This window comes from Pavona decussata, unplaced genomic scaffold (genome assembly GCF_977016875.1).
Source record: "Pavona decussata unplaced genomic scaffold, jaPavDecu1.1 SCAFFOLD_141, whole genome shotgun sequence".
Lineage (NCBI taxonomy): Eukaryota > Metazoa > Cnidaria > Anthozoa > Scleractinia > Agariciidae > Pavona > Pavona decussata.
In genome coordinates this window covers 478,993-493,066 of record NW_028145554.1, presented here as the reverse complement: position 1 = coordinate 493,066, position 14,074 = coordinate 478,993, and the positions used below count along the sequence as shown (strand labels likewise).

Below are 14,074 nucleotides of genomic sequence, written 5' to 3'. Positions count from 1 at the left end.
GTTCTTCTTTGATGTGACATTAAACCAACCAACTCCTGTTTATTTACGTCATCAGATGATTTGGCGAAAGTTTATTTTGGTTTCCATCCCGTGTCTATGTGGTAGATAATACATCATCGTTCTGGCGCGCGCCATCATAGTGCATTGTGCATTCTGCGACAGACTGCCGACCACAGTACCTTGTAAGCAAGCCTTCATTGTACATTTAAATTACTTCAATATTTAACAAATGAGCTGTATTTGTCATTCCTTATTAGGGCTGTTGTCTATATTAGGCAATGAAATCATTTCCGCTGTCTCTTGGCTTTTCCCTTTGCCGGTGACCTGTGGGCCATTAGTTCCATTGAATGATCGTCATTTCTTGACGTTTTGGTGCCACAACCACATGTACATTCACGTCGGATTGAGCTTTCAACCGTAAACTCTTTGTTGATTTGAGATAAATTTCGCCTTTGTTATCCGCTTGGACACAAGCCAGCCGAGCTGAAACAGAAAAGTTTTCGTTTTGTCATAAGCTTAAGCTTTTGCCTTATATTAATAGTTTTCTTCCAGACAGGAGGAGCGTTTGAAAGCATTTGAGGTCAACTACTTGTGGATTCGAAAGGTGAGTAAGATTGCTTATTAATTCGCGTTCATTGTGCTGGTTATTCATAATAATGTACTGTCTCGAGGATTGTATAATCTACATCGAGAGTTAGTTAGGAATCGAGTTTTTTTATGTTGTGTTCCAGTGTGACTGAGTAACGTTGAGACAGGAGACGTAAACATTGTTAGTTATGTCGTTACCGATCTCCGATCTAGCATGTCTGCTGCGTATAAATCTTATCTTTATCGTCGAATAACCATTTATCAGGTATTCGGTACACTACCAACCGTTTGTTTGCTGTTGTATTATCAATGCATAAAGCTTTATGAATTCCAGTAATCCACCTTCTTTTATAACTAGTGATTATCAGGCGATTATCCGGGCGTCTTGTCGTTTCATGTTTGCCTTCGTTTTTCATTTGATTGATCGAAATTTTTGGTATTAATTACTTTAAATGAACCGTTTTACTGAATTCTAATAACTCATTACCCACAGGGGGCACCTCAAAAACATTCATTTTACACAGGTGGTGATAAAAGGATTTCTTTTGTGGTAATTTATATTTAGAATAGCTTTCTACATTGTCTTTGATGAAGTGATGGATTTGTATATATTTGATTGAAATTATTATTACCATAACAAACATAAACTGACTTGTAAAAAGAGCAATTACTCAGTCCTGACACACGATTATGTACATTTCGTCCAGATTTTTCTGATGTTTGAAATTTTCAGTAATTATTTCGGGGTTAAACTATACATCGATAAATATTTTTTCTTTCTAAATTTAAAAGTGAAAATTCGCAGTTGTTGAGTGAAAGTACAATATTGAGTGACAAGTCACTTTGTGCCTTCTTCTCGAGCAATTCGTAGCTAACTAGTAAGCTTCAGGATTTTTTTTTTCGTTTTTCTCTCAACCTCAATTTTTTTCCAGCTGTAACTTTCGAGAAAGTATGTTGAGAGTTTATTATGAGTTACTGAAAGATGTTGCAAAGCCGTACGACATTCCAAAGACTGAGCATTGAGACGAAAGCTTCAGAGCAGTGCTTGGACTTTTCAGAGCTGTTGTTTATTGTAATAAGTGAAAATTTTGACAAAAATTTTAATATGAAACTGATGAAAATTAGAAATAATAAAATAGTGTTTGACGTTTCTTCATTATTAATGCAAAGTAAACGTGATATTTTAAATGACCACAAGTACTGGTTTGTGAGAATGTCGGTAATTCCTGAGGAACAATGAAAAAAGGTGTGAAAGGACAAATATGTTCAGTTTTTAAACAAAAAAGTTTGCCAGAAATGACCAATTTTCTGTCTTAAAGAAACAGTGCCGAGGGAAACGTGAATGGTCTGATTTTTTAAATGCTTCAAGAGTTCGCTGAGTCCGCAACTGAACGGCTGAAGGGCTCAAGCTGCCTGCAATCGTGCCAAACATTTTGTTTGAAAACTGAACATATTTGCACGTTCACACCTTGATTTATTTTATTGTTCTTAAGAAATTACCTACATTCTTACAAACCAGGTCTTGTGTACAGTCAACTCCTTTTCATTGCGGACACCCTCGGGACCGCGAGTTAGTGTCCTTTATAGCGAGAGTCCGTAATAGCGGGAATGTATTTCAGCCAAACGTCTGTGATTCATTTTTGCCGGGGATTTAGCTACTGTCCGTATTAATAGCGAGGTGTCCACAACGCGAGAGTTGACGAAATCATAAAGATTTCGAACTTTTACGCCCGGCCGGCCGGATGAAATGATTCTTCTGCTTAGATATGTTTATACTCCATGTTATCTACAGGAAATGTATCATGTACATAGAAGATGGCAGCAGTATAGTCTTATCTTGTTTCATTTTATCACTGATTAACTACTCCAGAAAAATGGACAATTATGATGGCCTTTTCCGACATGACCTTTGTTTTGAAACTGGCGTTTCTTTCTTTCTTCATACATGACAAGAGACACCTTGTTATAAAAAAGGTGACCAAAAACATTAAAAATTTTCCCGCGGGTATCTTTTTGTGTGGAACGCATCATATATACGTAAACATTGCCAATAACGTAAAGGGAAAAAAAAAACAACAAAAATAGTTTAATCTATTTCGTGTAGAAACTTATTTTTTGTCACCCCAAGAAGTAGTTGCTCAAGTGTACAAAAGTTTTTTTATTTTATTATTTTTTCCAGCTATGTTTCAGACACTGGATGAAAATTGATACAAAATAACAACATGATCACAGAAACGTGAATAACTAAACGTCATCCTTGGCCTTTTAGAAAACGTTTCTATTTCCTTTTTCTTTTTCATTTTCGCTATACTGCAGAAAATAATTGTCTTACGTACGGTATAAAATGAGAGCGTACTTTCGAAACTTCCAAGAGCTCTTCTTGAGTTCGTACATGCCCTTGGGTAATTCACGATGCCGTTGGTCGTTTTACTTTGGACTATTTCCCTCTTTAACATCAATTAAAATCAAAACAGCTTTAATGCTGCACAGCCTGCATATACTTATTCCGATTTTTAATAATGCAAGCTCCTTGGGCTTCTTTATCAGAAGGTAAACGAGGTGGCTTTCACGTCTTTCCATCGCTTTAAAGTAACTTTTCAATAAACGCATTTCGAAAACGAGACCTACCAATCCCTTAGCTTGCCAATGTAAAGATCAAGTTGGAGATAATGTTCGCCGGAGGTAAAATAATCTTGAAATACCACCACAGTTTGCCGCCAATTAGAAAAAAAAAGTTGTCGAAAACTCAAGCTAGTATGTTGATGTATACGGAATTTGAAATAAACGCCCGGAGTGCTTGTTCGAATAAATCTCGATGTGAAGCTTTTCTGTTGGTGTTTCCTAATGGTTGACATTATTTTGGTGAATTTTATATTTGTGGCTAAAAAACCGATCACAAAATTTATATTTTCGGCAAAAACTTACCCCTTTATGGAAATTGCCAAGTAAATATCGCAAATTCAGAATTTATTGACAATCAAAATTTCAAAACAATCTTATGTTGTTGCGTTCGGTACAATATACAAAGCAGTTCATATAAGTCAAGGTTGTTACAGTTAAGTACTTTTTTGAAAACATTTCGCGATCATTACTTCGCTTCTGTTATTTCCTACAGTTGACTAGTATTTGTTCTGCAATTCCAAAAACGCCCACAAGTTCTCTCAAAACCTTCATACACTTGGCGCCTTATTGAAAGTTATAGCATTCTGTCAATAGACGGATGTTACTTTCAATCTCCCACTTTATTTCTGTTGTTTTATATGCTGCGATAATTACATGATAACGAGCACAGGGACATTGACCAATCGACCTGATTGGCTGAAAATTTCCTTCCATAATCTGCAAGACATAACACAATTTGACAGCGAAATTCGCGACTGAGACAGCTGTACTTGTCAAAGGCTGGTATATAGCCGTCTGAGACACGAAAAGATTGGATTCATTTTTTACGACGAAAACAATCCAGAGATTTTACCGATCATCGTGATTTTAGAAGAAGCAGGTTGGCGGCGTTGTGGTAGTGTTTTCCTTTCAAAGTCACTTATCAACATGATTGAACTACTTCGCACTTTGAAGAATTTTCTTCATTCATCACCGTCGGCGTATGTACAAATCTGCATGTTGTTTTCTATCCGTCTACTTAAAATAATTTTAATAATTCTTTAGCCGGCAATACCAAGCCATTTTTATTTAATACTTCACAGAAACCAATATCAGTCGTATTATATATTTTTCGCTTTCTCGTTGTCACCTCGGCTTCTATTTTTGTTTTGATATAATGTGTATGCTTTTACATGATATCAATGTTTGCAAACGTTGATAAACGGTTAGTCTTGCCATGTACTTAGTTGTATGTTATTTGAAAGTGAAATAGTTTTAACCTGATGATGTGAACATGCCCTATTCAGTGTGTCGAGCAGAAGAAACGATTACACCTTCACAGCTCAACTGCTATTTTCAAAACGAAACGAAAATAGCAAGGGTTGCGCCGAGACTGTGAAAAATGGTCGCTGAAGTTAACCGAAACTTCAGAATGTCTAACCTCTGGTGTTTTGTGCTCCACTGTACACATTTTTCTTACATTTTTACCGAAATAATGTTTATTGTTTTAAATATATTTCATAGTACTTTTTTTGTACTAGCAACATACATTGTTTTGGGAATTCATGCGAATGCATGCTGTTGAAATATGCAATGCTTTAGTTTACTCAGGAAAAGGCGGAGCAAGTTTGTACTTATATTTTACATTAAATCTTAGATTAATCATTACAAATTTGCCTATTTTTTTCTCTTCCTGTGCGCAAACGCTCAGCGAAGCCAAATTTACTCACGAAGAAACAAACAAACTGTTTTCGAAGTTATAGAGTTATTGAATCGAGATAGCTTGCGTTTTGACACCTGACTTTTCATGTTTTATTCACTAAAAGCTTTGTAAACAATATGCATTTTTTCCGCTTCGAAAACGCTCATTATTATGCCTGGGCGTCTCCATCAAATTCCATCTGCAACAGGTGCTTCCTCGGTTATAATCTGGACTCTGTAAAAAGGGGATATGTACGGGACATGCAAGCACGGCGGGTGGTTAAAAACCTGTTTGTAAAGTGGCGGGCATCGTCACAGCGATTTCGCTGTATTTTAGTTATTTTGGTCAAAAAATGTTCAAATATTTGACGAAAAGCGTTTTTGCTAACATGAAATTACCCTTAGAACACCGGGAAGTAAATATTAAGGGATTTCTGAATCTCCAAGGAAGAACTGACTATAATCAGTTTTTAGCGACTTCTCTAAAATACACAAGAAGAACTTGAAAAAAATGGTCAGTTTTTTCAAGTTGCAATCCATTTCCATCCTAGCCATCCGCAACCAAACATTTTTTTTTTCTCACGCTTTATTTAAATACGTAAATACACTTAGGTTGCTTACACTTAAATAAATTACTTACACTTATACAGTATTTGAATTTTACAAAGTGCTTTTCTGTTAAGTTAAAAGAGGAAAAAAAGACAACTAAGTAATCGAGAAAAAGAAAAGAGGAGAAGAAAAAAATTATTAAGATAACAAAAGAAGAAACTACGAAATCGAGCCTATGCATTACCTTACATATGAGAGTTAAGAAAAAAATGCATCACATCATTCATTTTGATTGAGAGCAGAAATTCCATTTAAGCACATCATAACATCCGCAACCAAACATAATTTATACTAGTTTCTGTGCACTAGTAGCGTTATTGTTAACAAAACTGAGCCATTATTTTAAGGATTCCAACGATTCAAATATGTTTTTGGACATTCAAAGTGAGACTAAAATAGGTGACACTGCCCTTAAGGAAGCTATTTATTGCGTCAAAAACAAGTTTTCGCAATTTTTGCCATCGTTTGACAAATAGCGAAAATAAATTGCCGGAATAATTTCTTCTCTCGAAATTTAACCTATTTTACAGGCTGCAGAAGAAAACAACGGAAAATAAAACCAAGAAAATTTCGATTAGACTGTGAAGAAAAACAAGCGTGTTTCATCTTTGGCAACGGATGGCCAGGTAGAAATGAATTGCAACTTGAAGAAAAAAATTGCTAATTTTTTTCTAGTTCTCCCCATGTGTATTACAAAAATTGGGAGAAGCTAATTGCGGTTTGTTCCTAATTCTTTAAGAAACCACTTGCCAGATGCTCTTAGAGCAAATTTGCCTGTTTTGTTTTTGTTGTCTAAACTTATTGCAGTTGTAACCAAAAGGCGTAGCAAAAACCCTGCGAGTCAACTGCGAAGAGGTTTACTTATGTCCTAAAATGATGTTGTATCGGAACGAACTAAAGGGTGGATTTATTTCCGTCTGACTTGAGTTTTCGGTTGGGAGAAGAATAGCCTGCAGAACTGGCGTTATCTTTTTGCGTTTTTCAGGCGAGCGGAGCGCGAGTCACGTCCCTTCCATCGCGCGTGACTCGCGCCTCGCGCTTGCCTCCGGACGCCCGAAAACGCAAAAAAAAAATAATAATAATAAGAAATAACGCCTGTTCTGCAGGCTAGGAGAAGTAATATCGTTACCTTGAGTCCCATGGGGGGGGGGGGGGGGTGCTCCTCGGAATTCTTGGTGGGGGTGTGCCGCCAGGGTCTTCAAATCCCGACCCTATTTCAGACCTAAACATGCCATTTTCCACACCCGTTTTCAGACCTGACCTCTAAAATTCATACCCGTTTTCAGACGTGATATTTATGCATCAGTGCCGAGCGGAAGATGACGCAAGGAGTACAAGTAAGCTGGAATGACATAGTTTATCTATTTCTTTTTCTCGCTATCAGTTAGTCGTTCCAGTTACGTACTGAGAAGAAAAATATGTTTGTAAGCTTTCGTTAATGTTCCCGGCCCCAAAAACCCGACCCGATTTCAGACCGTAATGGTCAAAATCTATACCCATTTTCAGATCAAAACGGCTCAAAAACCATACCCTTTGGGGCGGCACATACCTATATACCTTATATAAGGGAGTAGCCCCCCCCTCCCCCGGGGCTTGAGTACCAGAAGCACTTTCCAATCAGCCAAAAGGTTCGGTTTAACTGCTTCAAATGCAAATAGTAGGTGCGGATTAAACGGAAACTTTTCGAAACAAGTTGTCGACCTTTGGAGGTACGCCAGCTTTTTCGTTCCACGTTGTAACGTTAGCTATTTTGCTTATACCTACTTACCAGTTGTATTTCCAAATTGTAACGTTTTTGTTGATGTCACTTTAGCCTACGTTTTTCAGGTATCTATTGTAACTGTTTAAAATTGTAAAGTATCTTGCCACAGGGTTAGTCTCAAACATACCCTGAAGAAGAAAGACCGTGCCTTTCGAAATATTGGAAAATATACTTCCCTGACCGTGAAATCAGCCTTGCTCCTTTTTTTAGAACGGAAATTACCGTCCATCTGCAGATAATTTCCAATTTGTTGTCCTTTTGCGCCATCACGTAGGTTTTCTTTCCACCAATGGAATTGCAAGTTGAACTGGCTGAAAAGAACTTCCTCATGTTCTGCAGTTCGTTGACATTAATCATTGTTTGTTCGATTAACCAGGGCGCTAATTCGATGGTGGGCGGCTATTCGAAGGTGGGCGCTTATTCGAGGGTGGACGCTTATTATTTTCCTCACATTTTCAGCAAGTAATTACAGTTTTAGAGAATAACAAAACAAGGGATAACAAGTTATTTCGTTTGAACAAGTCAAAAAAGTGCAAAAGCTAACATGAACAAGCCATAAACGATATAAAACTTCATTGACCACCGTATCTCTTACTTCAGGCTGGGCTAGTATAGGAGGGGGTGGACGCTTATTCGAGGTGGGCGGAAATACGGTATTACTTTTTCTTGTAAACGAAAATAAGTCACGTGTGCAGTGTGTAATTCCCACCAAGTGATTGGCGGTGGCCAATGAGTAAATAGCGCCTATTCGGGCGACTGGAAACGAGCTTGATGAGGGAGACAGAGAGGAAACAGTTAATTTGTATACACTCTCGCTAGAAATTAGGAAATTAATGTGCCAGACACGGGATTACGACTCACAGAATTGTAAGTACATCGGTGAATAGTTGGAAATTGAACTTTTGAATTTGTCATGCATTTGTTAATTTTAGTCGACTAGCTAGCTTGTCCAAGTTAAAGAAATTGCAATTAAGCGCCGATTAAACCTGCTGGTACAATCAGGACGCTGATAGATCCTGTGCACATTATTTTTCACTGGTGTATCTTCGCTCAGATGAAAAATATCCTTTCCGTTTGCCAGGGAAAATTTCCCTAATTTCTAACCAAAAATTTGGACTAAATGCAAAGTGCCTTCTCTCGCATGCTTTCGGGAAACAGTCGTCGTCGGGAAGCGAAGTGTTGCTCTTTCGGCCGACAATCTCTTTGGTCCAAAATAAAAATTGGCATCGTGCGTGGCTACCGAGCGGAAACACCTGTTGCACTTAACTCGAGCTCACTGAATAAGATATCTTTATCAATACGCAATGTGTAAAAGGATGGTCGGACGAGGATAACCAAACTGGATGCATTGAGAAGCTGTATTGATTTTACATCAAATACCACCCAAATATCCCATCGCTTTCCTGTTTGAGGTTACTATAAAATTTGTTTGTTGAGAAATGAGTTGCTACGGAAACAAATACTGCTAGTGGGCACGATATGGTAGCCATGAGCAACAAAGTATCCTGACCTGACCTTTAGTGGGTTTATTTATCTTTGTGATCAGCAAATAAAGAATAAGGCGCAAATTATATACGTTTCTCGCACGTTTTCCGGTTATCACGAGCACGCCCCACACGTACTCCACGCTCCACACGCACTCCACGCTCCACGAAGTCACAAGGTAGAAATACGTCAACAACAGCTCACATTAGTAAAATATTTCTTGATACGTTGTTGATGAATGCGTGCCCGTTATATTTTTTAAATGAAAACGTTAAACAGATCACAGGTGTCGTTTAATTAAAGCAATTTGCGTTAATGCAGGTACCTGCACAGGTGTAAATAAAACATAACAAAGTTGCTGTAACGCAATATTTGTAACGCAACAATCACACACCGGCCTCTCTTGTATATTTGATTTTCAGTTAAAATATAGATTTTTGACAAAACATGATTACTTATAGGAAGAAATACAATGCGGCTGCGGCCGCCAAATCAAATGGTTTAAGCAGTAACGACAGGTAAAGATATTGTGAAGTTTAAGTTCTAACCTCTTTAGATTTCATCTCGTATCGCTTTTATTCTTCTTCTTTCAACAGAAAAATGCCTTCAATTTATCACGAGCACTGTGGCAAGCCAGGACCTAAGAGTAATGATTACCTTCCACCACCAGATGCACGCTTTTTCAAGTCCCGAAGCGCGCCGAATTCGCCGTTACTGGGCGAACGGAAATCCCTCATTCCTCGGGGATCGCCACGTACGCCTCGAGTGCTGTCCCAAGCCTCCGATAAACTGGGCACTGGTAAAGGCTCAAAGTCCGGCAAAGTTGGACGAAGCAGATCTTTTAACAGCAAAGGTATGTTCTTAATTTAAGAAGTAGCCGGAGCTGCAATATCGTGAACTCGCATATCCTCTGAATCGCGTCACTGAAATTTATAATTATAGCAGTTTGCTACAATAGAAAGGCTATTGATTATCAGCCCTGTTAACCAGCACCAATAAGGCCAGCCTTTTTACTGTTTAATTTCTAACATTTTCTTAATTGCAAAAACGCAAAAACAGGAAGAACACTCGTAGTATTTTGTGGAACCACGTAGATATTGTGTTAAGTTAACTTCCATGAGTTTTGGATTTCTGTCACTTCCTTTCACACAAGGCAAAATATTTTGTCTTGCAAAGAAGGCCAAGATTGCTAGCAATGTCTTTGTTGCTAGTCAAGAACCAGAACTACAGCAACGCAATGTTTTTACGCTCAAAACGATTTCATTTGCTCTCTCAGTCACCAAGTAAGGCATGGTAAACAAAACCCCAGGAAGTACTAACTGTTCAATATCTTACATTTACATGAAAATAATCACTTTGTAGGAACTGAAAAGTTAAAACTACCATGCACATTAAACACACAAGACTTCATTGATCTCATTCACGGACTAAAAGAAGACCTATTTGGATGGCGTAATTCAAGACTTCTTTCTTCGAGAAAGAAATAAACCTTGACTTAATTTGCTATTTGTTTTACGTCATTTTGGCTGCAATATTTGCTTTATTAATGAGCCAGTTCAGATTTGCCGCTGATGAGAAGAACTCAACAATATCAAAGAAATTGTGCAAAGGGCGTGGAAAACTATAAACACCCAATTGTGCATGCTGCAAATATGAGTATAAAATACACAAATATGAGAGTTTAGTGTCCCTAGGCAGCAACATGCAGAAGATTACTTCCGTAACATCTTTAGACACATTTGAACCCAACAATCAATAAATAATTGGTCACTGGCTTTTGTCCAAAATATCCAGTGTGTCTGCCTCTTACCCAGGCTTCACTCCTGTTATGCTTTCATTTTCATGATGCCTCACGCTTCTTGCGAGCGGTGAAGCTGCGAAAGCGAGACGCAACACGCTCGGGAGCTTCTCTAAACCCTGGAAGGGCTTTTTTTAATCTTGAGATTTTGGGAAGGGACCTTACCGTCGCCCTCAATAGGTCATTTCTGAGTTGCTTTGAACCTCATTATGAAAGCAAGGCTACGTGCAAAGTTTTTATTCATATGCCAGTAAAACTAATTTTCTTACTAAAAGTTTTCGCTTAGCCTCTCTTTCATGATGAGGCTCACGGCAACTCGGAAATGGCCTATTGGTCCTAGTCTTTGGTGCTTGAGTCTACCAACCGGAGATCAGGCCCAATGTCACAATACTAGCTTATTTACTTGTATGGTTTACCAACCGAAACACCGAAAATAGAAACCGATCGTAGTTTGCTGAAGGCAAGGCATATTGTATCGTAACCAAAACACTGGCCAAAACAATCTCGTTTCCAACATTTTACGTGCTTCTGCCTCAGTCGCATGGCAACCATGCTATCCTTAGACCGCTGTCTACGTGATTTCAAGAGAAGGGAAGTAAGTTAAGACTCTTCGGCTCTCTTTTATGTGTAAGATGAATTTAACTAGATTAGTGGAAAAGATATTCATAACGTTTTAACTTCAGAAACAAATATGGCCCAAGTTATAGTCAAATCTCAAAACAACAGCAAAGACTCGATGCCAAGCTACACTTAGTTGTTTGTACAGTGCCGAGTGAAGAATACAATGCCTCATGAGGACTACATCACAGTTGAGTTACTTTTAGGTCATTTTTATACAGTGAAGTCGACATTGAATGCATTCAATATAGTACACTAATTTATTTCTAGAATTGGAGTATGAACGTGATACCTGAGAATGTAAAAAGGTTAAAACAATAATGTATCAAATTAGTGGAGGCAAGCACTGGGCAAGCGCGTTGCGCGAGTCGCGAGTGACTCGCGCTTACCTCCGCTCGCTTGACTGAAACCCGCCCCCCCTAAAAAAAAAAACTCGGCATATTCTGCAGGCTAGACCACAGGAATCTTGATTGGCCTTTTCCACAGTAGAATTCAATGTTTCGGGGAGTTGATGTCGTCATTTTGCCACCGAGAGTGAATCCAGTCTTCGTCATCACTCGAATCTCTTTACGGTGGTCAATTTACCTTATCAACTCTGCTGATAAACCAAACATTCGTTTCTACTCCCCACGGACGCAACAGTGCAGTGTCTTTAGAAACGAACCTCCTTATCCTTTCCCATTAATCCTATCTTAACTTCTTTCTCAACTCTGCAAACTTCTTGTAAACTGCGCATAATCCTATTACTTTGTTACACACGCCTAGTTTAGCACCTTGTTATTTGCAGTTGGTATCAAACTGTAATGGAAATTAATTAGGTAAATAAATAAAGTTGAAGTTGATTCCTTATATGGGACAACATCTTCTTTGACTGCCCAGGCGGGAGGCAACACATCCCGCGGAGGACATTTTAAAATTATAGTTTTTTTTTAAAAACCAAATATTGATATTTTTAGCATCCCTCAAATGAACTCGCTTTTTAAAATTGTATTAAATTATTTGCATTTATTTAATCCAAATATTGTTATTTTTAGCATCCCTCAATTCAAACGTACCGGCTTTGAACTCTATTGTGTTATATTGTATAAATTAGCTAAATATTGTGTATTGGTGTACAAATACGTTGACCGGTATTGTTGTCAGCAATGTAGCAATTTTACCTTTTTTACCTTAATCAAATAAAACAGCGGTTTATCCTCCAAATAGGAAATGATTAAGCCTGACTTTTGTCAAGTTATACCTTAAAGAGGAGACTGTACTGAATTCTTTGTGTATACAACTGGCTTGCTCTTCGGTACTTGAATTGGATCACTGATCAGTTGGGCTATTTGAGTATTCCGCGCATGAAAAAGGGAGCTAATTCCAGAATCAATTGTAGACGTGAAGGCGGTGTGTCTCTCCGTCTTTGTTTTCGCCCGCGCTCGCATAATTTTCAGTTGTTCTCGCCGCTGTCCACTATCTCAACGACCAAAACACCCTTCAAAACACTTGATCCGGTTGCTTTCGCCGACAAAATATAAATAATGTACCGCCTCTTTGTGAACTGATACAAACCGTGCAAACTACTCTTTCAGTACAGCGTGAAGAGGTGCAAATTTTTCACGGATCCCAACCTTGAAACAATCCAATCACGTTTTGGTACCGTTGTAAGCAACTAAAAATTTGAACGGATCCTAACGTTTTTGATAACTTGAACAGGTAGTCGTACAAGACATCTTTGGCTCCAAACTGTATTGCAATCTTGTAAAAAAGGCTTAATGTAAACGTTGCCTCGAAATAATCATAGACGGGCTATGAAAGGACAAATACGAGAAACTGACAGGACCACACTAATGCGTTTTTGTAATTTGAAAACGCATACTTTTTGATACGTCGTCGCCTTTCAACCACACTAAAACGCCCGAAAACGCCCATGAAAACGGAGATTTTCGAAAACGGTTTCAAAAGTGGAGACATTTGAAAACGCATCGTTTTGAAAACGTTCCGTTTCTAGTGTGGACAGGGTGGAACTGACGGAGACTTTTGAAAACGGTGACATGAAAAGCGTCACATGCCATCGGTTCCAGTCCAAATCGGAGCGTCTATCCAAGATGGCGGATGGTCTTGTGATGTTAACACATGCGCAATCCCAGGTTATCTCAATCGTTTTCGTCGTTGCCGATTGTTTTAGTGTGGAAAGGTGAAAACGATACGAAAATGCTAGTGTGGATGAAAACATTTTGCTGCGTTTTCGCCGAGTTGAAAACGGATACTTCTGAAAACGCATTAGTGTGGTTGGGGCCTAAGATGAGGTTGTTTTATTCCTTTGACAAATTCGTATTTTCACTACTTTCCACAATTTGATATTTTCTTCTGTTTTAGTTTGAACTTCTTGGAATTTCTCAGTGTTAATTAATGCAGCTGACTTTTCCCGCTCTCTCAGTTATTACTCAACTTTCGAAAAAGTTAGGAGTTATCTTTATCAAAGAGAGGATTGCCAAAAGGGAAAATTCGAGCTGGATAGCAGTAAAAACACAAACAGGTTGGATTCCAATACATCAAATAGATTGGTTTATACCTGGAGCGAGGGGAATATATCCAATCCCCGAGGGACGGATCAATGGAACGGCTCAGATATTTTTCTTCGCAGTGAGGCTTTTCTGACGCAAGCAAAATATCTGTTATGTCGTGGGTACATTTCATGTATTTGTTGAATTACAAACAAATCATTCTGTATAGCCACATCGGGATTTACACACGCTGGCATCAACTGCCGAAACATTACATAAAGTTCCAACGTGATTAAAGGAATCCGCAAAATGAAGGTTATTTGGGAGTATTACTGATTTTGGAGATGAAGAAAGCAAAAGCAAAAAGCAATATCTTAGGTGGTAAATTTTAACATAACGACGGCCTTGGGGGGTGGGGTGACT

The 14,074-nt window shown here is 38.4% G+C and overlaps 1 protein-coding gene across 6 annotated transcripts in view; it reads left to right on the top strand.

Annotated features, from left to right (window-relative positions):
* Positions 1-301: 301 nt before the first annotated feature.
* Positions 302-14,074, top strand: part of LOC146466717 (ras association domain-containing protein 2-like) — a 29,309-nt gene continuing 15,536 nt past the window's right edge. For 2 of the 6 annotated variants that reach the window (XM_085126919.1, XM_085126918.1), the window contains exons 1-2: positions 9,179-9,264; positions 9,343-9,599. In XM_085126919.1, coding sequence (XP_084983045.1) covers positions 9,194-9,264; positions 9,343-9,599 — 328 coding nt within the window. In that variant the 5' untranslated portion in view covers positions 9,179-9,193. Of the gene's footprint in view, positions 605-4,019; positions 4,191-8,015; positions 8,129-9,178; positions 9,265-9,342; positions 9,600-14,074 lie in introns of those variants that run through there. The other 4 variants (XM_085126922.1, XM_085126920.1, XM_085126921.1 and 1 more) reach the window with 4 other exon arrangements.